A 25,409-nucleotide genomic window follows, 5' to 3' on the forward strand; every position below is an offset into this window, starting at 1 on the left:
TCTTCGAGAGAGGCCCACTACACCCAGGGAACATTTGATTGTCATTACTGCAGCTTAGTCTTTAAATTTGTTTGTCTAGTACCTAAAGTATATTGGATCTATATCTGTCCAGCTCTAGTGCTGGTGACGTCCATCCACCAGTTTTTGTCTAATTGATGTGCAACTAATATCTCGGGGAATGGGAATTATTAGCATAGTATTGGAGGACACCTTCCATCCCACAACCCCATGTAGCCGGACACTACTGTTCCTTCATTTACTCCATCTTGAGGGGTGGACAAGGTCTCAAAGTAAGTTGTCCTTCTAACGCAGTACAGAAAGAGTGCCACAGAAAGGCTTCTTTCGCTGTTCCTAAAGCACATATGTTATTATTGTCTTCTAAAATTAGTCCTCCGTTTGACATCCTAATTTAACCTAAAATATTTTAAAATAAAATATGTATCTTTTTTTCCCCCCTCCACTTATTAGGTCGTATCTCCCAGCTGCAGCGATGACAGCCAAACCGTGAAGAAGGACCAGTGTTTAGTTCGATCATTTGCGGATTCCAAATTGTAAGTAATTGGGCATTTGTGTTGTGTGCGTTAGTGTTTTTTTTTTTTTTTATTTATTTTTTTAATAGAAATTTAGTTGGCAGTTCACATTTTTTCCCCTTTGCTTAATGATACGTTATAGTGTAGAAGGGGTTTATACTGGTATGTCCTAGGCAGACTAAACAGATGTGACTCTAAACCAGTGGTAATAAATACATAAATCTGCTAAATTGGTAATGTTTAAATATGTCCAAACATATCTAAACATTGCAGTTGAGCTCTGTTACCCCTTTTTACACTTACCCCCCCACCCCCAGGATATAAGTGACAAAAGTCGTTAGTGATGGCCCATTGCAGGGCAGCTTACTGCAGCTCATGTTTTTAACAGTAAAAACAAAGCCTGATGCTTCTCTTGACACTGCCCTCCCCACCCCCGAGATCACTTAAGCCACCCCCCTCCCCCCGATTGGAAGACCTCTGCTCTAAACGAATGCTCTACTTATTTAGTGCACACTTAGCGGAGAGGCAGTTAGGCTGTCTACAAGTCACAGATCAAAACTAACTGTTCAGATTTGATACATACTTCCATAGACAATTCCATGACATCTGTCTCTCTGCACAATCTGGTGCTTGACACGTAGAGCGAAACCCTACAATAGATTGCTTATCTTCCTTCAGCAGAATCTTTCCACCAAAAAAACATACATCAGTTCTAAACAGTGTTCTGAGCAGTATTGTTCAAGAGTGTCAAGAGTGAGGGCAATGCCCATATAAATCCAAGTGTAATAGCTGGAAATGCTCCGGCTTCCCATCTTGGTTGTACAAACTATAAACAACGGTCCATGCAGTTTTCCAAAATGTGGCACGAAAAAGCTATTGTGTGACTTCCGCTCTGCAATTTCCCCTAATTTAAGCTGCATGAAGTGTAACAACCCCCCCACCAGAAAAGTATTCTTCACTGTTCTATTGCTGTAGTAACTTTTTCCTGGTGTGCATATAGCCTCTCATGGGCACCTAATATTGCCCTTATAGATTTGATGAGCCTTATGAATAAATCTGTCTTTCAACACATCGCATGGAAAGCCTACTTCTTACTGGAATCGCTGTTTCGTGTAGCTTGAGACTCTGCGTCCCCCTGCCACCACACAGTGTGTTCCGCAAAGATACAGTAGTGTTAAAACAGAATCTGTCCCTTGTGCCCAAAGTTGTCTGATTACCACGTAAACTTGACAGGTGATGCGTCTCAGTTTTCTAAAATTGAACGGCTGCAAGACTGATTAGTTTATTTACTGTGTTAATTGGAAGCCTTTGAATATGATTTAACCAACCATTTGTTTCAGAAACAAAACTGTGTTGCTGTCATAGCAGTGCTAGATTATTACAGTAGTGTTTACCAGCAACTCCCCAAGACAATCCTGAGGGTACCTTCAGCTGTTATAGAATACAACTGTTAACAGTTAAAAGAAAATCACCTGTGCTCTTTCATCTTAACTTCTTGCTTGTTCAATGCACTGTACCTCAGTAATAGCTAGGACTAGGCTTCATCAGTAAATTCCACGTCTCTTGTGAAACCTGCATTAATTTTTTTTTTTTTTAAAGCTTTATTTTTCCCAGTTTTACATATAGAAGCAGAGTAAGCAGTACATTGCAGATTATAGCATTGGCAGTAGTTAAAAAAAAAAAATCATGCATAGCAAATCAAGCGTTAAAGGCATACATTTACAAATGTAAAGGGGTAGCTAATTTTTGGCAGAAATCAATGATATCTATCAAAAACGATCAATAAGATGATATTCAATGCTAGGAGACAGTAATTTCTAAGCATCATAGACAACAGCACAAAGTCTGCGGTATTTGACAAAGGCTTATCGACCATACAGGCACCCCTTCCAAAACTCGCGTCTAGCCAACCCCTTCAGGAACAATACCGCTTGCCGTCTGCAACTGTGTATCGGAATGCTTCTTGGCAATGTAATCCCTATATGGGCCCCAGATGTCCACTGGTCTTGACGAGCTAGGGATCAGAGTGGAATATTCTTCGCAGTTTACGTTACAAAAGGCCAAGCTTCTTAGCCGTGCCTGTAGTGTGGGGGTTCTCCTGCTGCCCCACAACAGAGCAACTTCCTTTTTAGCCAACAGGAGGCACAGAGCTGCCAGCCTCCTGACCGTTCAGGGGAAATTGACGACATAACCGAATAGTGCGATCTCAGGGGTAGGCAAAAGATGCATGGAAAGTATGTCACCAAGTGTGGTATGGACCTGGGGCCAGTATTGGTGTATTTTGGGACATGTCCAGGTGAGATGAGCAAAATCAGCATACGGCGCTTTGCATATTTGACAGTGGTGAGGCCTATTGTGGTCAATTCTATGAACGTGCAGGTGTATGATGCATGCTACGAAGAAACTTAAAATTGAGTAGTTTGTGCCTGCTGTTCAAAGAGACCTCCTTGGTAGCCCTACAGCACTGTTTTCATTGGTCGTCAGTAATGGGCCTGCCCAAATCCACCTCCCAAGCCGCACGAACCTTGATGTTAGAAAAAGGCATGGAGGCTCCACATTCTTTTTATAGTTTGGAGATCAAGTGTGCGCCAGTAGGACTCTGAATAAGCAGTCAATGGTGGGGTCGGTTTGGAGCCGCAGGAAATGAAGGGAATGTGGCCCGAAGCATGGAGTGTAATCAAGACAAAAAACCTGCATTAAGTTAACATGAAGGAAGCAACTGCTTGTATATTTTGAAAGCCCAGGTTCCATGCTAAGTCTGTGAAGTTCAAGCAGCTATCTATTGGCACTGTCAATCTCTTGTTTTAATCATGTTCAAATAAATAAATAAATAAGAACGTGGCAGTCTTAGTTGTGCTTGTTCATGAGTTATTAGCTAGATCACCATGGGGATCTCAGATGCTGGTAGAGCTATTTAAGCCTTTGTTTTGTGGGTATATTCTCTCTTTCCCTCCCTCTCTCTCTTTCCCTCTTTCCCTCAGGAAGCAAGGTTCAGGGGTGCCCCTAAATACTAGATTTAGGGGTGTTACAGGTAGGTAAAAGGTAGGGACCAATAGGCCTCTCCCCTGGGGTGGGTACACCCCCTATTATGCCACCCTCCAGTGGGAGGGGAGCATGAGCCTGTCCCTGGTTGGCCGAGTCATCCAACCCCCCTCTGCAAGATGGCAGCTACTGAGAGTTGTGCTTCACCTTGCCTCCCCCACCTGAGGGCTAGAGTTGGCAGAGGTGGGCACACCTATCTTACTCACTTGTTTTTCCAGCCAGTTCTCCCACCCAAAGTGGGGGTCCGAACCAGTGGGGACCAGTTGCTGAAAGCCGCAAGTTGCCTGGGGAAGCTCACAAAAACGGCAAGCCTTTGAAGCTTCCCCTTCGTGAACCCTGCCCATCCTGGGGGTGGAGGCTTTGCACCTCATCCCAGGATGTGCATTGTTTCAGGCCCCAGAGAGCAGCAGGCTTTTGACCCAGGGGACCAGAAAGATGTCTGGTGCTGGCAGCTGAAAGCAGCCACTCCGCCTGGACGCTAGTGGTGGGTTAGTTTTCAGGGGGTATCTCTAAGATGCCCTCTGTGTGCATTTTTCATTAAACACCACACTGGCATCAGTGTGGGTTTAATGTGCTGAGAGGTTTGATACCAGTTTTCAGTGTATCCATTATGGTTCTGTTGAGTTCGTAATGACAAGCTCCGAGCACCGTATACTCTTAATGGCAATTAGACACTGTAAGGGTACAAGGCTCATGCACCTGTACCCTCACCACTGGTATAGTGCACCCAGGTAGAGGGGTGACTGGCATATGCCAGGGCAGTGGATTGTGGTGTGTGTACGTACACACATATACAGGTCCTCTAAGGGCAACAGAAACCCACTTTCCTACTCCAAGCCTCCTTCCCCAAGAGGTGCAGGGTCCACAAAGGGGAAGCTTCGAAGGATTGCTGCCTTTGTGAGCAGCAAGCCTTCGAAAGAAAACCAAGGGAGGTTAGCCCACCTTTGCCAACCCCACCCCTCAGGTGAGGGGGGGGGGGCAAGGTGAAGCACAACTCTGTCCCCGCCATCTTGCAGTTGGGGAGACCCAGCCAACCAGAGTGAGGCATATACCCCCCTCCCACTGGATGGTGGCATAAGAGGGTCTACCCACCCCAAGGATAGGGCCCATTGGCCCCTACCTTCACCTACCTGTAACACCTCTAAATCTAGTAATATGGGGCACCATTGAGCCTTGGCCCTCAGACAAGAAACTAAGAAGAAAAGAAGGACTGAAGAAGCTGAGCTAAAGCTAAGAGGACACCCACTGACTTGGTCCCAGCCCTACTGGCCTGTCCCCACCTCAAACCTGCAGAAGCAAAATCACGGGTGTGTCCTGCAGCCAGCAACTCAAGAACCCAGAGGACCTGCCCTGCCTTCCACAGAAACGACTATCTCCCGTGAGCACCGGATTTGCTCACCCACAGACTCTGGCTCCGGCCACATCTGGGAGTCTGCACCCAACGCCCATGGGCAGAGTTCGAGTAGCCCAACACCATGAGGAGGCCTCCCCGGGGATCCTGACCTGCGATCTGGTGATCTCTGAACTGCCTCGAATCTCCCAGTGAAGCCTGCATTCTCCTCCTCCTTCTGGAGGATCCCCTCCTGACCGGAGCTGGTAAGGAAAATCCGACGCCTGCATCCGAAGTCCCACGGCCTTGGGTGCCTCAACCGCCGATGTCCCAGCATCCCCAGGCATCCCAACTTACCTCTCCAGCCGGTGGTCTCCTCCAGAGGATCTCCGTCCCCGAGCCTGCAGTCTTTGTTGAAACTGGAAAATATTGATTGAAATCAACAGGGCACCTGACACTAAATCAGCACCCTACACCCAGCCGCGCCTGTGCTGCCGCTGGTGTACTTTGGGTGCTAAAATGGATCCCCCTTTGCCCTGAGCCTAACGCCAGGAGCTTTGCTCCCACAATCTTGTGGCCTGCTCGTTAGCAGCCATCAACCGTAGGACTCCTATCCCCCATTGGAGAACATTGGGCCTCTGGACTCGGCCGCCCTAGTGCTGCTGAGGGTGCATCCTCGACCCTGGGGGAACCCTGGTTCTAACCTCAGAATACCAATTCCCACAACAAAATACTTACCTTTTAACAGATCACTTACTTTCTCTCCATAGAAAGAAAATGTTTCAAGGAAAATCAGTCAATGTATAAGTGTGGAGTTGGTTTTGTATGGAAGTTTGAAAAACTGCAAAGAATTAAAGGTTACTTACTTACCTTTTCTCTAGGAAATGTCCCAGTGTCATATCTAGGTGTATCACACGGAGTAAAGAAAGTAATCCAGAAAGTGTTCTGCAAAGTAATCTAATAGTAAAATCCACTGTATTGAAAGCATTTACAAACCTATAACAGTCCTTTTCATTCAGCTTGCTTGTATTGTTCAATCTGCCTTGAAAAGTACCATATACACTTACCTGTGCCAGGCTTGCTTGGTTATAGGAGATAAATACAACTAAATATTTTTATACACATCGAATTGGTCTGAGTTCTGTATTTGAGTGTGTGACATCATTTGCTGATAGAGTGTGTACAATTAATGCTTAACACTACACTCTGATAAAGCCTTACTGCTCGCCCACACTACCACAAATAGAGAGTAAGGTGCTATCTACTTTTACCTCTGCCTACCTTTGGGATTCCATTGGACTCTGTGCACAGTATACCACATTTCTTATACTATATTCTGAGCCAGCTTCCTGCAGTATGCCATCTAAGTTATTGACAGGGGGACTGTGAACTATGTCACATATCAACAGACAGGATATCATCATTAGTTATTTGAAGGTGGACAGAAATGATACCGCAGCATCTCTTGTTGGAGTTTTTGAGGTACATTTGCCATTTGATGCACCTTATAGGACTTTGGTAACCTGTCCAACTTCTCAACCTTTATTGGAGTCCAATTTAGATGCTTCCATGCAGCAGAAGGTGCTTTCCGGTCAGAAGACTCCTTGTGAGATGGTAATCTTTCCTGAAAATGTTTGTTTAGTCTCTGAATTTGATGGGATGCACAATGAGTGGATTCCTTGCCAGATGAGGCCATGTCACTAGCTTTTATTTGAAGCAACTGAAGCAGTCTACCTTCCTGGCCATTCAGACTTCCAGCTGAAATGTTTGGCAAATCTTGCATTCTTAGGCTTGTGCTGTGGATTTAGGCAGTAAAAATCCCCCTTTTGGGTTATCAACAAATGGTTATTTGATTTCACATGTCCTGAAAAGAGCTTAGGATTTATATAAATAAAAAAACAGTAGTTTTCTGAGCAAAGGTGTACTTGAAAGCAACTAGATGAAAACTGTGTGAGTGTCCCTTTTTGACATGGTCACCACCACTTTCTGCCTGGTATCTGATGCAATTTTGACAGAAGTGCACTGGGTTCTTGCTATCCAGGTCCCCAGTGTCAGGTTCTCGTTCCCTAAACTGTACAATTGTTCCCTCAATTGGCAATAACTTTAGCACCCCTTGCGAGTCCCTAGTTAGTAATCCTCTGGGTACCTAGGACAGGGAGGCTGAAGAGGGTCCCTAAGGGCTGAAGCATGTATTGTGCCACCCTAAGGTACCCTTTGGCACCAACATGCTAACTGCCATTACAGGCTGTGTGTGTTGGTGCAGATAAAAGTGACACCATGACATGGCACACATCCCTGTGTACCATGCCTGCAGACACTGCATGCAGAATACTGGTAAGCCACCCTTACAGCAGGCCTTACAGCCCTAAGGCAGGGTGCACTATACTACATGTGTGTACATATCTACATGAGCAGATAAGGCCCCTGTGATGTCTGAGTCAATTCTTCGATATCATGCTAACAGGAAAGTCTTTTAAGTACATGTGTTGGACACTGATAAAAATGAGTTCCCCAGCTACATGATGGCTTGTAAGAAAGTGGCTCTATATATACTGGACCAAAGTAAGGTAGAGTGTGTATAGAGTCCCCAGAGGTTTGGCAGAGGCTAAAGTTGGATATCACCTTACTCACTAAAGTGGTAGCTTGGTCGAGCAGTAAGGCAGTATCAGAGGACAGTGTAAAGCGTTTGTTGTACACATTGTCAGCAAATGGTTTTACACACTCAATAACTGAACTCTAGGCCAATTATTTTCTATCAAAAGATATAGTTGTTTTATTTTAGAACCAACAAAGTATTAAAATATACTTTCTCAGAATGAGTTACTTCAGTTAAATACTTTTAAAATAGGCATTAGACTTTTTGAATGCAATAGTTACAGTTTGTTGCAATCTGCAACACAATTTCAAACACAATGCAACATTGAGCTCAAGGGGAATTTTCAGTTAAATGCAATTAATTACTTTATAGATTACTTTTCTAATCACAAGACTGGATCCTAGATTCAGTCCTGGGACATGTCCTGTAAACAGTTAAGTAAAAGCGTTTTGGTTATAAAAGTGATTTTTATTTAATATTATTGTATTTTAAAAGTTGACAGAAACTTTTTCAGTTGAAATTACCAATGTTAACCTATGGAAGGAAATTCAATTTGTAGGTAAAGTATGTTCACGTTACTATTGTAATCCAGGACTGGACTCCTAGGTTCAGCACGGGGACATCTATCTAAGACAGGTACGTAATTAGGTTTTAGTAGTTGGTACGATTTTTAAGGAATATTTGTAGATTTCAAAAATTGACACTTAGAAGAAATTTCCCAGAATAACTGTCAATGGTTTCCTATGGAAGAAAATTCTGGTTACTGGTAAGTACGGTAAAACTTACTTTTCAGGGTTGGTGCTGGGCTAAAAGAGGCAGCACTGAGGTCTCTCCTGATAACAGGTGAGTAAATCGGAATTCGTTGTTCGGCTGATTATAGGTGAATATTTTAAAGTTCCAAAACTCCACACTTAGAAGAATTCCCAAGTGAAACCATTCAATGTTAGCCTATGGAAGAAAAGTGAGTTATCGGCATTTAGGTAAGTACTTGACTTGCAGAATTAAGGTTCTAGGCATAGACTCGGGTCTCCCAGGGTCAGGTAGGTACAGTTGGTACACCCTCAGCGGCACAGGGGCAGCCGGGTGCAGAGGTAGTTAGGCCCAATGTTATACAATGAGAGGCAGGGGGCCTTCAGTTGGTGGATGCTGGCTAGCAGGCCACGCGGCTGTGGGAGCTGGGCTCCTGGTCACTTGCTCAGGGCAAATGGGGAAGTAGGATAGGACCAAGGTTGCACTGCCAGGGGCACTCTGGCGACTGGGTGCAGGGTGCTTTTGAGCCGTCGGGCGCTCAATGTTATTCAATGAAGATCTTGAAAAGGGAACAAAGGCTGCTGGTTCGGGGACGGAGGATCTTCTGGAGCGACCAACACTTCGATGGGTAAGTTGGGATCTTGGAGGGTAGGTAGGCATCCCGGAGTAGGGCACAAGGGGCCGGGGGGCTCTGGGTGCAGCAGGGGAGTAACACAGGCCCCCTCAGCCCACGCGGTGCGGGGGGTCCTCGAGCTCCAAGGGGCCCCCTCGGCACTGCACTCAGGCCAAAGAGCTCAAGATTGAGCCCGGAGGAGGCCCCTCTACGTACCGTGCAGGGAGGCCCCCCTCCGCTTTAGTTATGCCAGTAGGGTGCAGGGGTGTCTTTTGGCGTCGGGAAATCTTACCATCTGCTGGTTGCGGTTGGGGGGTTCCTGGTTCTGAGGCTGCAGGTGTCATCTGGGTCGTCGAGGAGGGTCCTTGGGCACTGGATTTCAGGTCACAATTGCCGGCGGGACGTCCTCTGGGTCCTTATCCACTCGGGCACAGGCCGGGCACAGCGGGTGCAGAGTGGGCTGGATTTGCGGTTCCTGGCAGGCACCAGGGGTGTTGATGTTTGAGCAGAACCGCTGCTCATGGGAGTCTCAGTCTTTAAGAGGTTCAAGGCAGGCAGGTCCTCCGGGGTTTTCAAGGTTGCTGTCCGCAGGAGATGCCGGGATTTAGCAGCAGCAGGTTCAAGGATAAACAGGCCTGTAGGGCTGGGGCCAAGTCAGTTGGCGGTGTCCTCTTGTTAGCAGTTGCACAGCAGGTCTTCTTTCTTGTTTTCAAATCGTGATCTGGGGAAGGAAGGTTCAGGGTGCTCCTAAATACAAAATTTAGGGGCGTTACAGGTAGGGCAAGGGCAGGGAACAATGGGTCCCTTCCTGGGGTGAATACACCCCCTATCCTGCTCCTCTCCTGTGGGAGGGGAGCAGGAGCGCCTCTCTGATTGGGCAGGGCTCCCCATCCTCAAGATGGCGAGAGCCCGGAGATGTGCTTCATCTCGCTTCCCCTGCCTGAGGGGTGGGGTTGGCAGAGGCTGGCAAACCCCCCCTTTCCTTCCTTCGGGTTTCCTGCCAGTCTTTCTGCCAAACCTGAGTTCAGAACTGGTGGGGGCCAGTTGCGGAGTACATCAAGTAGCCTGGAGGAGCTCACAAAAGGTGGCATGCCTTTGAAGCTTCCCCTGGCCATCCTGGAGGAGGAGACCTAGCACCTCGGCCAGCATGTGCATTGTTGCAGGGCCAGGAGAGCAGATGTCTCTCCACCCAGGGGTCCAGCAACATGTCTGCTGTGTGGCAGCCTCTCAGACAAGACGTGGATTGTAGGTTAGGTTCAGGGGGCAACTCTAAGTTGGGTACCTAGGGTACCATTTACAAGGGGTTGACATGTGGCCAGAGATGCCAATTGGGTTTAGGCTTTATTCAAGTTTAGGGAAGGAACACAGGCCCTGGGTACCTGATTGGCAGGGACCCAGGGCACACCAAGGAAAAGTGCATCAGTTATCAGGCAAAAAGGGGGGGGTTACTGCAACAGAAACCCACTTCCTTACAGTATACTATATAAAGAGCCAGCTTCCTACAAAAACGAGATAACTGTGTAGTGTTGTGCGTGGTCTACCCTGTAGGTAGAATCACTTGTTTGTACATTGAGACTATGCATATTTGTGTACTTTTTTTTCTTTCTTTCTATTTATATCCAAACAGTATTGAAAATAGTTTGATACACATGTTTAAAGATTAAGAACATTTGTTAAAGACTGTTCCTTTATGTTGTCCATTAAAACTAGTTGGTTACAAGCTTATCCTATTGGTGGACACACCAGCCATAAATAGGTTTGTCTGCACAAATGGAGGATGGTCTTTAGTGGAATTCATCCACATTAAATATCTCTGCTCCAAAGCAGGATCCTGCAACAGTTCCAAAGTCCAGGCCGCGGCTGCCTTGTTGGACGCGACTAAGGCATTCGATTCTCTTGAGTGGAAGTTCCTACAGGCACTCTTCACGAGAATGGGGTTCAGTAAGTTGTTTATCCAAAAAATGTGCGTCCTTTACAGTGGCCCCACGGCTAGAGTGAAAGTTAACGGAAAAGTCTCACAGCCTATACGGATCACTAGGGGGACTAGACAGGGATGCCCGTTGTCGCCGCTGCTTTTTGCGATCGCCACAGAGCCGTTAGCGGCGAGATTGAGACAACATAACACCCAGAGAAGTATAGGATTCACCTCCAGGGGTTTATTAGTGTCCATGTACGCGGACGATATAACAATCTTTATGCAAAACCCGGCTGACAATTTTGGCCCCCTGATGAGGGAATTGGTGCGATACAGCGGTTTGACGGGCATTAACGTCAACTGGTCCAAATCCACGCTTTTGCCATTGACTGATGGTACGACGCAATGCCCTACTGAATTTCCCATCACTTGGGTGGAGGATGAGGTGAAATACCTGGGAATACATATAAGCCGCTCGATACAAGACCTCTGGCTTTTCAACTATGGCACCGCCGTGGATTGGCTTGAGACAAAGGTGAAGAAATGGATCACCCTGCCGCTGTCACTGACGGGGCGTATAGCCATAACGAAAATGGTTATACTACCAAAGTTCTTATATCTATTTGCTAATGTGCCCCTGCCACTTACACGATCCTTTTTCAAACGCGTACGATCGGCCCTCCTGGAACTAGTGTGGGCGGGCAGACAGCCCAGAGTGCAGTGGAAAGTATTGACGCTCCCTTTTCGTCAGGATGGTCTGGCGGCTCCTGATTTTGAGTTATATGCCTACTGCGCCCAGGCTCAATATCTACACTTCTGGCACCACCCGGTCCCATATCAGCCCCACGTGGCGATCGAAATGGATGTATCGGCACCCACCCCTTTGAAAACAACGCTATATCACAAATACAAAAGATCGCCTGATGACGTAAACACGGTGGAAACAGTGCGATGGGCCTGGCAGGGCATCGCGAACCGGGCAGGCATCTCCGAGCTGTATGCCCCATCCATGCCGCTGAGCGGCAACCCCTTGCTAGGTCCTCTGACAGATGCGGCGATTTCTGAGAGGGCGCGACAGCGTGGTCTGGTGGTGGCGAGTGACCTATACCCAGACGACACGTTTGTGAACCTAAGGGACATCTGCGAATCGGAAGTACCTACGGCCTCTGACTTGCTGCTATACTACCAACTGCGAGCGGCATGTAAAGCCAGATACCCGATGTTCCCGGCAGTGCCTCCGTCGCTTCAGGCACTGGAGAACGTACTAACCAACGGCTCTCCTAGAAAGCTGATCACCCGGATCTATAAAATAACACAAGAAACGGCGCCGTGGGTGCGACCTACCTCGAAATCGCAATGGGAGACGGAGGCGGGAATCAACATCACCGATAAACAATGGCAATTCTGCTGCGACCAACTGGAGAACTTGTCACCTAACTATAGGCTGCGCTTGATACACTTTAATTTCCTACATAAAACGTATCGCACACCTGTGCAACTCTTTAAAATAGGATTACTGCCTGACTCTCGCTGTTGGAGATGCGGGGCTGTAGAGGCGGACTTCTTTCACCTCACATGGAGTTGCGCGCCGATGCAGCAATATTGGGTGGAGGTTTTTTCACAGTTGGGTCAGATAATAGGAGACACACTGCTTCCTGACCCAATGGTGGCTCTGCTGGGATATGTCGCCGGCATACCCAGTGTCTCAAGGAAATTAGCTGCTTTGTTACTCCTACTGGCGAAGAGACAAATTGCACTACATTGGAAGAGGAAAACTGCTCCAAACACGACGGGGTGGATAAACTCGGCACTATACTGTCGGGATCAACTGACTACGTATTGGGAGCTCCTACCACCGCGGTCTAGACCTACTGATATATGGCTGCCCCTTACGACATGGTTGGCTGGAGCAGAGATAGACGAATGAACCTGGATGTGAGAGGTTGGAGATGCCTGGTAGCGAGGGATGAATGGTGCATGGAGATTGGACATGCGTGGTGTGAGATTTCCCTAGAGGGACATTACTAAGGTTTTTGGCTGTATACAGATGGAAATCGACCATGAGACTACGTGAGTGCTTCTGGGTGGATTGAATTGAATAGTTCGGGTGCTGCGCAATTCCCCCTCACACGTGCAGTTATTCTCCACACGCACATACCCCACCACCTCTTTGACGTTAAGTACTTGGAAAGAGCCCTACTGTAAGTGTCAAAATGCCCTTTATATTGACAAATAATTTATGGCAAATGGCAAAGCGTTGTTGGTTTGGTTGTATAGGTTATTTGATAAGTTACTGACACATGATCCTAGTACATATACATGGTGCAGGACCGCAAAATATGGTCAACATGATACTAACGATGCTGCCTGCCTCCGGGTTGTTGGCTGAATAGCGGTGTACTGCATTTCAATACTGAATAAAAGTTTATAACCCAATAAAAATAAAAAAGGATCCTGCAACAGTTTACTCATTAAACTTTTTTCATTCTTAAGTATTTTGTATTCTAAGTAGGTCATAAAGGTTTTTAGGTCTCGCCTACGCATCGCGCATGCGCTGCATAGAAGGGCCTTTAGCCGTCGCTCTTCACTTTTTCAAGCACTGTACTGGTGCTTGTGGCGGCATCCACCTCGTGGGCTTGTGGCGGCATCCACCTCGGGGCCGCGCGTCTTGTTTTACTTTGCACGCACTTTATGGCTGCTCGGCGTGCCTTTACCTTGCTTCAGCACTCCTCCTCATCTCCCACCACAGAGCGCGTCTACGGAAGATGCAACTTGTTGTTACTTGAAGGCTCCTCACAGAGCTTCATGCTCAGGAGTATTTGAACTGGTTTGCTCTTTGGGTTTTTATTTTCAGTGTTAGCGAAGACTTTCTATCTTTTTTCCATCTAACTTTAATAAGGCCACCACGCCTTCACTTCTAGTGATGTCTTCTCCTTTTTTTAAAAAAAAAATTGTTTTTCAACTATAACACATATCTTCCTACCAGATGATCAGGTTGTGACCTAGTAGCCCTTCTGTCAGACTATGACGAAAATAGCTATTCCGAATGGACAGGGAATTTGCAAGAGAGCTTTCCTGAAATGCCTCCGTAACCTGCAGGCGAGTCTTCATCCAGAAGGAATACTAGAGGAGGCTATGCTTCCATATCAGTGCTGTTCGAGGGGATATTCAACCCTTCTTCTAATATCGGAAAGGAAAAATCGTACCAGCCGCTCCGTCCCGGTTACTGCTGGCTTTGGTCTACCTCTGCTTCAAACCAATCCTGGGGTTGCATACAAAGTTTGGACTAAGGACTTTAGGCCTCAATTCGTAGAGAAAGACTACACATCTATTTTGTGAGATGCAGAAAAGAGTTGGCGCACAAACACTGCAAGCTCCATCAAAAGGAGACCAAAGAAGGTACCACATTATATACCTGACCTCAGACCACTTTCTCATTCCAGAAGGCAGCTAACTGAGGGGAAAGTTCTAAAGATATGATCATGTGTTAAATTCCATTCGTCGTAAAATGCTTTAGGTGAAGCTTTTCTATGACTTCTCATAAAATCAGTTGTCCTGAGTTCCTGAGAACAAAAGCCCCAGCGATGCAACACAAAAAAACAAAGGCCCAGATCACAACATCGAAGGCCTTCAAGAAGATACCTGCTGACATTCCCAACGAACAGCCAGCAGCTCCTAACAATCGCTCAAACTCTTGCATAGGGTAGAGCATTCCAAAACAACTGAAAGAAAGACAAAGAATAACAAGACAAATAGGTGCTCCTTCTTTTCAAGAATGGCTATAATATGAGACTCAAAAACATCAACTCCTGCCAAGGTTAAACATTTGCCATACTCTGAAGTTCTTACTACAACTGTCATAGCAAACAATGGAGCAAGTACTAAGTCTGCTCAGTAAGCAGGGCTTCACTTAACATATTTTCTTGTGAGGAAAATGAGCCCAAAGGAGGCGTTCATGTCCAATTTGTAACTTGAAGCAATCAATATGTTTTTCCTTATTAGTTGGGTGCACTACAATTACAATTTTTTTGGGCCGAATGAAAGTGGGCGATGTGGCTTGGAGGCAGAATGTTTACTATAGTGCGATGCTCAATAGGAAGTGCATACAGGGAAGGGGGCTGCAGGGACTTACACCTTTCACTTAACTGTGATCACTGTAATCTTTTATGTCTAGAATGACACTGTGGTTCTAATAGGCCCTATAACGTCTTTGCAACCTATATGGGTGTGTCAGAATTTTCAAAACACTGTTTGTGAAGTTCTCTACTAAATTCTCCTAGTGCTGATGGCTTATTTGGTACCCCTTCATATTTTATATGTATTTGACTTGCCCCCCTGGTGTGTTGTTCTCAAGTAGCTTGTCCTTGGATGTTGTGATACAGAGCATTATGATGCGATCTGGGGATTGAGTGATGGTAGGTGATGTTGTATGGTAATGCAAGATCTTCGTATGTTGGTGAGGTTTGGTATGATGGTGTGTCACAATTTGTTTGACAGAATGGGAAGCAGTGCAATGGTGCGCTGTTGGATGGTATAGCGTATGATATGTTTTTATAGTGTGATTCAGTCCAATATTTGGTGTGGTTCGTATCACTTGACATATGGTATGGTAGTTTGGGGTGCTGAATGGATGTAGCTGTAAATCGTCGTCCTGGGTTGGTGAAAGTGTTATCTAAGTGAGCACAAAACAAGGGTAGCGCCTGGTCTGAATTGTGGCACACCTGTAGGTAGAGCACTTTTTGTGTACTTGGGTGAATTCTGTCTCATCCTTAAAGGGTAGACAGTCGTCTTGTTCATGTAAAGGGCTGAAATGGGCAGAGAGAAGGCATACTTGATTAGATGTTGGCAAAGGTATATTCACCATCTCAACCCACAAATGTTGAATGCCTTGCTGTTCGTACTGTTTTAACTATATGAACTATATGATATAATGTTTTGCAGCTATTCTGTATCCAGAAGAGACATCGGGCAACTTGATATTCTAAACCTTCTGAAATCCGAGATATCTTCTAATCAAGGTAAATGTAATCATGTATACTTAGATACCATTATAAAAAGTTGCATTACATTTGTTAATTTACTTCTAAGATAATTTGATTCAATATGTGCCATCTTTTATAAAGGCTTATAGTAGTCATTAGATCGGATTCCTATATCCTACAATTAACATTCTCTTTCTAAACCCAATCTGGAACTGTTGGAGCTTACAAAACCCACAGTAGATCCCACAGCATGTTAGTATTGCTCAATCTCCATTGTGTTTTTTTCTTTAATAACTCCACTATGTCAGTGTTCAATTATTTTAATGCCTAACTGTAATGGTGACATTTTCTGTATTCTTTCTTAATGTAATCCAGTAAGAATGACAGATAAACATTGTCCTCTTAAGGGTATTATGATTCTTACGCTTTGAGTGAGCAAAGCCATTCTAGTGTCCTTTGGTACATACAGTTCAGGGGGGGGGGGGGGGGGGGATTTTGGCGGTAAGATGGGTGTAGAGTAAGTTAAGCACGTACCTCTAGTGGCTGAATTGAACAATGTGAAACCAGAAAACCTGAGATTTATCCAGACTGCCCCACTTTACCAAATTCTCTGATCCTAGGCAATTGTTTAGTTGACTTTTCCCTCCGTTTTCTTCATTGACACATATTAGAGCCTCGAAATACGTGACTTTAGGATGTCTGCTGTACATAACCTTCTCCTTTGTTTCATTTAATAAACTATAATGTTGTTCATGTATAATAGGAACCCGAAGGAGTACATATAACTGAGTTCCCTCTTTAGTTCACTATTGGATGGTTGGGGAAGAGGGGGGATTAATGTTTTTTAACTGTTTGGAAACTCACACTTTTAAATTAATACTTCTCAATGCAATGATCTAATCTGATGTACTATGGTGAGAAGGTTCTGCATGCTAATTAAATACTTTTTGAGTTTTGAACAGACTTTCTAATATTTTTACACTTTTGCTGCAAGATGCCTTTAAAAATGAAGGTGATGCTAAAGTTAAGCGGTGCGAGCTCCCTAGTTACTTCATATCTTTAACATCATTTAACCATTAAATAAATAATTGCCTGTTTAATATATTTATATTGTTAGTGCCGAGTCACATTAACAGGAGCCCATCGCTTCTGTTGATCAGGGGGCTGCATGTTGAGGTCAGGAGGCCCGGAAGTGGCCCCTGCGCCGTACTTGGTTATCCATTACCTAAACTGTACCAATCGCAGAACCTTGCAGTTTGTCCTTTTGATCAGGTATTGCACCACTCCAAAAATGGGGATTCTTTGGTCGGTTTTTTCTTCCTTTCTTAGTTCTTCAGGGTCCCATGCCACATCTTCAAATACTAACTGGATAGCTAGTGAGTGCGGGATCCTGGCTTATCCCTGTAACGTAAGTGTATTACCTCGGTGTCTTCAATATCCATTCTACAGTCTCAAATGTGGGGTCTAATTGTGTATCATGCAACCATTCATTTACTGTAATCAGATAGGCTGCTGTATAGTATGAAACAGTATATGCTGCCCCAATCTCCCGTCAATTTGAGCTTTAACGCATTTTACTGAGTCTATTCTGGGAGGACCATCTTGACTATGGCTACTCTACTCATTAAAGAAAAGGGTAGAGGGACCAGAATACAATGTCACTTTGCATTCTGTCTATTTGTGGCTGGGTCTTTGTATGCCATGCAATATCCTGTCCAATGGTCACGTATATTCCCAGGTATGTAAACCCATCCATAGCGATTGTGATGCCCTGTACCCATCTAATAACCTGCTGTACCAAGCCCATCTCATGTGTTTGGCTAGGTTATAAGTGAGAAAAGTAAGCACAGCAAATATAAGGATTTGGAGTCCCCTTCGACATGACCTCTCTGGATCCTGCAGGAAAACAAGACATTCAGTTGCCAATTCCTGCTGCCAATTCAAATTGTGGTTGGCATCCGTGCGTCCATCCGCATACATTCTGCTAATAGTTCTGTGGCAATAGCAGGAGAGGCAGTGAGCAGGCCAGTCTCTTGCCTCTTTTTACTTTTTTTTTTTTTTTTACAAGTCTTTATTGAGGTTTTTTTTTTTTTTTACAAGTCTTTATTGAGGTTTTGTATCTTTTTTTCCAACATCACATTTTTTCGGGTGTATAATAAAGGTCGAAAAAAGTTTTGTAGAACTGAGCTTGTAACTTGGTGGACATTAGGATAGAGCTGGAAAGTTCAAGTGCTTTATGAGCTAGATCCTCTGTAATATCGATCCTATTTTGCCAATTATTTGCATGTTTATCCACATCGTCTGGTAATACAGCCATTAAGTCTTTATAAATATCTCCAATTTTTACCCTTGCCGAGCTGACCACGGTGTTAATTGTGGGGATTTTCTTAAAACAACCATTGAGTTCCCCCCTTTTTGAGAATAAAATCTCTTGATTGCAAAAACTTAAAAAAATCGTGCGAACTCAGCCCGTATTTATTTTTTAGCGATTCAAATGAACAAAAGCCCATGGAATCGTAAAAAGAGCTGAGTTGCGAGATTCCTAAATTAACCCATCGCCGCATACAGGAATCCCGAAAAATTGCTGGAAGATTTGTATTGTTTTCTATCGGAGTATAATATGAAAACCTACCGATCGCCAGATGTTTCCGAACCATGTTCCAAACTGTGTAAATACCCTTGAGTGTTTTAAATCGTTCTTTTTTTAGATGGCAATCATAAGGTAGTTTCCAAAGGTGGTGGTTAGAGTTATTGCCCAAGATTAGTTTCTGTGGAGTTGGAACCGGACAGATGGGCCTTGAGTCTTGTTTGGGGGTTAACAGTAGACGACTGTATTTGATGGTTGTAGCCCACCAATAGAATTTGAAATTAGGGAGGACTAGGCCACCTCCATCCCTCGAGTGTATGATATGTTTATAGGCTCTTCGTGTTTTTCCATAGCCCCAAATGAAGCGAAATAACATATCTATTTCGTTAAAAAGTGATAGGTCAAAATTAAGACAGATTGCCCGGAAGAAGTACAAAAATTTAGGCAGAAAAACCATTTTGATGAGATTGCATCTTCCGATTATTGTTAAATGCAGGTTGTGGAGTCTCAATAAGGTTTTATTTGTCTGTTTCAATAAGGGGTCTACGTTCAGGGCCACTAGATTATTCAGATCGGATGTAATATTAACACCAAGATATAATGCATTATTAGTGACTCTTGCATCGTCCACGCTGATGTTATTATTTATTACAATCTGGGTTTTAGTTTGATTTAGTTTGTACCCCGAAATCTCCCCGAACCTTTTTGCTTCTTCCTCCATTATCCTCGCTGTTGTAATTGGATCGGATGTAACAATCGCAATATCATCTACGAAGGCTAGAGTTTTAGTTTCCTCATTCGATGTCTTAATAGGTAGTATGGATGGGTTCATTTCTAGCTTTGCGATAAAAGGATCGATGTAAATGGCGAAGAGTAGGGGAGAACAAGGACACCCTGGGGTTGGATCGATCTCCTTTTTTAAAAATGGGCGCAATAATACTAGTTGACCAAGTGCTCGGGATGGTTGCATTAGTCAAATTGTTAAAAACATTACACAAAAGGGGAGCCCAAAAGTCCGGTTCATGTTTTATAAGGTCAATAGATAGCCCGTCCGGGCCTGGTGCTTTATTCCCTAGACTTTGTTGTATAGCCTCTTCAACTTCAGATATTGTTATAGTGACCTTTAGGACTTGGGTACAAATATTATTGCTGGTAGTTAAGGAAGCGGTGTAAATTCCAGCAAAGTGCTCCTCCCATAGCTCGCTAGATATGTTACAGCTTATGGGGGTGATATTTGTATCCATGGACTTCATGCTTTTAACTTCCTTCCAGAATCCATTTGTATCCTTTGAGGCAGCCTTGGCTAGATTATCCCAGCGTACTTTCAGTAACTCATCTGAGCGTGTCTTAGTAGCTTTCTTGTAGCAGGCTCTTAATGATCTAACTAGAGTTCTATCCCTGGGTGAAGCCGCTAATGCTTCACGCAGATCTCTATTGGCCCGCGAGCAAGAGCTATCGAACCACCTCGGGTTCTTGCTTATATTAGTAATAGGTTTAGAGATTATAAGTTTAATGCCAGTGCATAAACCTCTGAAAGCCTCAATAATCTCCCCGCCTGTGGAGCTGCTTGACAAACATATATCTACAAGTACGGGATACGTTCTTATCATACGTACAAGGAGGGGTTTATTATCTATCCCCTTCCATATCAACCTGAGCTTGTCGGTAGATACCACCAGGTTTTTAGCCCCTATTTCCCTTTGTGCAATGAATTTAGAGCGAAGTCTAATAGTTGTTAAAATGGGGTTATGGTCGCCTTGGCTAGTACATAAAGCCTTTACCAAAAAAAATTCCAATGAGGATGATATAAAAACATAATCTATGATAGATGAACAGCCACATCCTCTATAGATAGGCAATGGCCCCTCAGTTGGTTTTACACCAGTTTTTTCCATTACATTAATCCAATTACGAGGGGATAGAAAATTACAAAGTTCCTCCCCTCTTCTGTACTCTCCTCTACCACTAATGGAGCACTTGGGTTTGCATTGAACCCTGTACACTTTTTGGAACCCCTGCACTCTGTGCACAGTATTACCATTAACCCTGGGCATAGTTTGGGTAGTAGCGCTACGCGTAGCTACGCAAAGTGCTCTTCGCACTATGCGAACTGCCTAGTTCACTGTGCAAAATGCTGGTCGCACTGATTGCACAGTGTCTGATGCTTGTCCGCACTGTGCAATCATTGCAAACCGCATCTTGCACAGTGCAAGTGGTCGTTTTCTGCCTCTCGAGTAGATTTCTATTCGAGTGGCAGCTTTCTCATCGCGGACTGGTAGTTTTTTATTGCGAGCGGTCGCGAACATACGCGACCTTTCGCAATGAGAAACCTGAACCCCCGCGTTGAGAATCTCGCCGGGAGATTTATTTTCCACGCTCGCGATCGGCAACTTGATGTTGCTTATCGTGAACGAGGAAAAAGTCTCACCGGGATGTCATTTTGCTCGCTTGACGTTGAGGACCGTGAGCAAGCAAAAAATTACCGCTACGCATGTTTGCACTGTGCTACGTGCAATTCGCGTAGTGCGAAGTAGCGCAAACTACGCTAGCGTAGCGTAGTACTTCGCCCAGGGTTAATTACCACCTAGTGATAATTACATATGCAGAGCCAGCTCCACAGTCCTCTTCTCCTTCTCAGGTCCACCCGAGGACCAGCTCTCGAAGTTCTTCCTCCTTGCTGACGCCTGGTAAGTCACACCATAGGCGGTCAGCGCTGCAGCCTTCCGCGACTTTACTGCGTACATGCGGTGTCCCTGACACTCCTCCTATTCCTCCGATTTTTTTGATAAGGAGTGATAATCTCTACGGTACCTTCCGGTGTTTCCCGGCATCGAGGTGACTCAGGCTCAGATAAGGGAATAATATCTCTCCCATCATACCATTTTTGGTTCTCTGCCTCCCTCTGGTGCGTGTCTCAGCCCAAAGGAGGTTTTAGTGAAGCCTTGACTGACTCCAAAACTGTGGCACCTCCCTCTGTCTCAGTGAGGCCCTCTGAATCCGTGATTGAACCCTTATCAGCTCCGTGCGCGTCCCTTCATGGGTCCCACCTGTGACACCAGCACCGATCGCCCCTACTTTGTCTCCTACCAGATGCCGAGGTGACGCCTCTTCGACACCGGTCGACTTTGGGAATGGCTTTGGTTGAACAGTTCTCTTCGGACTACCTTCCTCTGCTTTCAGAGGAGCCCCCCTGCTATTTTCCCCATGCGCCACAGGTATTTTGGCGATGGCATATTTGACATGTTTGAGGCATATGTGCTGTGAAGAGATTGCTTTCTAGTGTTGGGTCCGGATATTTGCACTTTGTTTTTCTCCGGAGAAGTCTTTCTGGTCACGGGGTAGGTGGCTCCTCCTTTCAGTGATAGTGCGCATGGGCATCGACTTCATTGTTAGATTGTGTGGTTTTTTTCTACCATCTGGTTCGGATGTGAATTGTTGCGCTCTGGTACCGTTTCTTCTGATAGATACATCTGCCGTGTGGATTCCTCACCTTGTGAATACCCCTTGCGTCAGCAACATTCGGAAATTCTTTTTTCGTAGCCTCGCGCCGACGTGGACTCCTGACGTCATAGAGACACGACCTCGCTCGCGACTCCGCTGACGTCACCGACGCCTATAATAGGCCCACGCCGGCGTGATGACATCAGTTCCCTTTTTTCCGCGTCGTCGACGCTAACGGTTTCGGGATACTCTGTAGCCTTAGTACATTGTTACTTCGTTTCTTCGTTTTCTCCAATTCTCAGATATTGTCATGTCGACAAAGAAGACCGGTTTTAAGCCTTGCAGAGAATGCGGGAAGATGATGTCCGTTACGGACCCTCACCAAGACTGTATCTGGTGTTTAAGCTCGGATCATGACGTCGATGATTGTTCATCTTGTCAAAAGATGAATCCAAAGGCTCTTCGTGAGAGGGAATCTAAACTTCTTGTTGCCAAACTTAAAGCAAGTAAGGTTAAAAGATCCTCAAAGCATCCGAAGAAGTCGAGATCCAGGTCAAGGTCTCGAGAGGCGTCGGCCTCGAAGTCATCATCCGGTCATGCTTCCGGTTCCCACAAGAAGCATAAGAGGAGACACGGATCACGTCATCATTCCAGATCAAAGTCTCCCAAAAGGATGAAGTCGAAAGTGATTCCTCCTCATGAGTCGGTAGGTGAGGCTTCACCTTCGGAGTCGGTGGTCCATTCTCCGACTCCAGTTCCAGATCCGACTCCGTCTCCGGCTCCATCTCCGGCTCCGGAAGACACCGATGGAGTTCCTGTTGAGGAAGGGGCTTCGAATCCTGTTGAGGAAACAGATTCTAATGTACCTCTAGGTCAGCCTGAGCATCCACCATTTCCGACTCCAGGTCAGGACCCTTCTGCGTTTTTAAACGCGATGTATGGTGTTTTCTCGAGGTCGTGGTACCCCTCTGGAGCACCTTCGGGTCCCATGGGTCCAATGGCTTTCAATTTGGGTGTTCCACACTCATATGCTCCGGCACCCTTCATGCCGTATATGCCGGCTCCGACTCCGTTGTGGCAGTACCAAGCTCCACCGAGGTAGACGCCGATGTCGACGCCGGCTCGGCCGAAGTCGGCGACTCCGGTCCCGGCGTCATCGACTCCCTTGGATTCTATGGGGCAGCCTTCCAAGCCCTCGGAGTCGATTCCAAAGTCGGCTCCGGCGCCGTCGAATTCGGCGTTGGATTCGGCTGCACTTCGAGTCAAAATGAGATCTCGTAGAGAGGCTCAACGGCTTCTGGAGGAGCAGAGAGTTAATGATTCATCTTCTGAGGTGGAGGAAGGTGAACTGAAAGGGGATTGTTTCGAAGACCTGGCGGATGCTAGTGGTCTTGAGTTTTCTCCGGAGTGGTCTTTGCCTTCTGGACCTGATGCTCCCTCCAGAGATGTTCAACCTTATCATGTTGTCATGAAGAAGGCAGCAGGACTTTTAGGTCTGACTTTGCCCTCTGTCGAGTTTAAATCGAATTTGTTGACAGAGGTTCTCCATTCTCCTAGTTCGTCAGTAGAACCTTTGCTCCCATTTAACGATGCCTTGAAGGATCCTATAATGGAAGTTTGGAAAAAGCCTTTTTCTGCTCCTGCGGTTGCAAAAAGTGTGGCTAGGAGGTATAGAGTGGCTCCTGAGGATCCTGCTTTCTTATCTTCGCATCCTTCCCCTGAAAGTTTGGTAATTCAGGCTGCTTGCTCTAAGAAGTCTGTTGGGGCTTTTCCGCAGGTGCCTGGCGACAAAGAAGCCAAGAAACAAGATCAGATCGCGAAGAAGATTTTTTCTTCGTCCAGCATGGCTTTGAAGTCTTCTAACGCCACTTGCCTCATGGGAAGATACATCCATGCTCTTATGGACTCTATAAGTTCTTTGGTCCCTAAGGTTCCTGAGGCTAGTAGAAAGGACTTTGAAGAGGCTTTATCTGACACTCAGGCGGCGGCTCGTCAGGTCATCCAAAGTGGACTTGATACAACAGATTCTGTGGCAAGGATCATGGGCACGGCGGTTGCCACGAGGCGTTCAGCCTGGTTAAAATCCTCTGATTTTTCGGCTGATGTACAGTCTGCTTTGTTGGATCTGCCTTTCGATGGCGAGGGGCTTTTTGGGAAGAAGGCAGACACGGCCTTGGAGAGATTCAAGGACAGCAGGGCAACTGCTAGATCTCTTGGCCTTCAGGTCAGGGGTTCTACGACCAGGAAGTTTAGAGGGTTTGGTCGCTCTTCCTTTCGGTCGTATAGACCCGCTCAGCAGCAGCAGCAGCAACAACAGCAGCAGCAAAATACCTTGTATAGGTCATACAGGGGAAAACAAAGGGCACGTCCTCGAGGGCGTCAAGCCTCTTCCTCCTCCACCTCCTCCAACCCCCCAGCCACAGAAAAGCAGCCCTAGATCCGCCATTCAGGATCATGTGGGTCCAGTGGGGGGTCGGCTTACCTACTTTCTACGAGATTGGGAATCGGTTACATCAGATCTTTGGGTTCTCAATCTCGTAGAAAATGGGTATGCCCTTCCCTTTCGGGAATTCCCTCCCAATTACCCTCCTTGCCAGGGATATTGCTCAGAGGAACATCTGTTACTCCTACAGGAGGAAGTCCAAACACTTTTGAGAAAAGGTGCGATAGAGGTGGTTCCAGAGCAGGAAAGGGGTCAGGGATGCTACTCCCGGTATTTCCTGATTCCCAAGAAGGATGGCAGGCTTCGTCCGATCCTGGATCTCAGGATCTTGAATTTTTATCTGAAGCAGGAGAAATTCAAGATGCTCACCCTTGCTCAGGTTCTTCAGGCTCTGCTGGAAGAAGACTGGATGGTGTCACTCGACTTGCAGGATGCGTACTTTCACATCCCAATCCTGAAGTCGCACAGGAGGTATCTCCGTTTTACGGTTGGATCACAACACTACCAGTTTGCGGTCCTTCCGTTTGGACTTACTACTGCACCTCGGGTCTTCACCAAGGTGATGGCAGTGGTGGCGGCGCATCTCAGAAGATCGGGGATTCCGGTATTCCCGTATCTGGACGATTGGCTGATCAAAGCGGAGTCGTCAGAGGTTGTGCTTCATCATCTGCAGGAGACAACCCAGTTGTTGTACAGGTTGGGTTTTTCAATAAATGTACCCAAGTCTCACCTGGTGCCCTCCCAGCGCAACCTGTTCATAGGTGCAGTACTGGACACAACCGTATGTCGTGCATTCCCTCCCCCTCAAAGGATTCGCGACATACGGGAGATGATTCCTTTATTTTACAATGGAGCGGTCGTTCCAGTCCTGAAGGTCCTTCGCCTGCTCGGTCTGATGGCTTCATGCATTCTGTTGGTCAACCATGCACGCTGGCACATGAGGGCGCTCCAGTGGTGCCTCCGCAGGCAGTGGTATCAGCACAACGGAGATCTCAGGGAGTCGGTGAGGATCTCCAGAGAAGCTGCGGCGGATCTGTCTTGGTGGGGCGTGGAAGGCAATCTGTTCCAAGGGAAGCCTTTTCAACTTCCCCCATCGGTGGCCACGGTGATATCGGATGCATCCACTCTCGGGTGGGGTGCTCATCTGGGGGATCTGGAGGTCAAGGGCCTTTGGTCTCCA

At 46.0% G+C, this 25,409-nt stretch overlaps 1 protein-coding gene across 1 annotated transcript in view; it reads left to right on the forward strand.

The window, feature by feature from the left end:
* ARID4A (AT-rich interaction domain 4A) overlaps window positions 1-25,409 on the forward strand; it is a 293,578-nt gene that overhangs the window by 25,949 nt on the left and 242,220 nt on the right. Inside the window, exons 9-10 of the mRNA XM_078660374.1 lie at window positions 469-551; window positions 15,718-15,794. Of these exons, the coding sequence (XP_078516500.1) occupies window positions 469-551; window positions 15,718-15,794 (160 nt within the window). The remainder of the gene's footprint in view (window positions 1-468; window positions 552-15,717; window positions 15,795-25,409) is intronic.

Source organism: Lissotriton helveticus, chromosome 9 (genome assembly GCF_964261635.1).
Source record: "Lissotriton helveticus chromosome 9, aLisHel1.1, whole genome shotgun sequence".
Taxonomy (NCBI): Eukaryota; Metazoa; Chordata; class Amphibia; order Caudata; family Salamandridae; genus Lissotriton; species Lissotriton helveticus.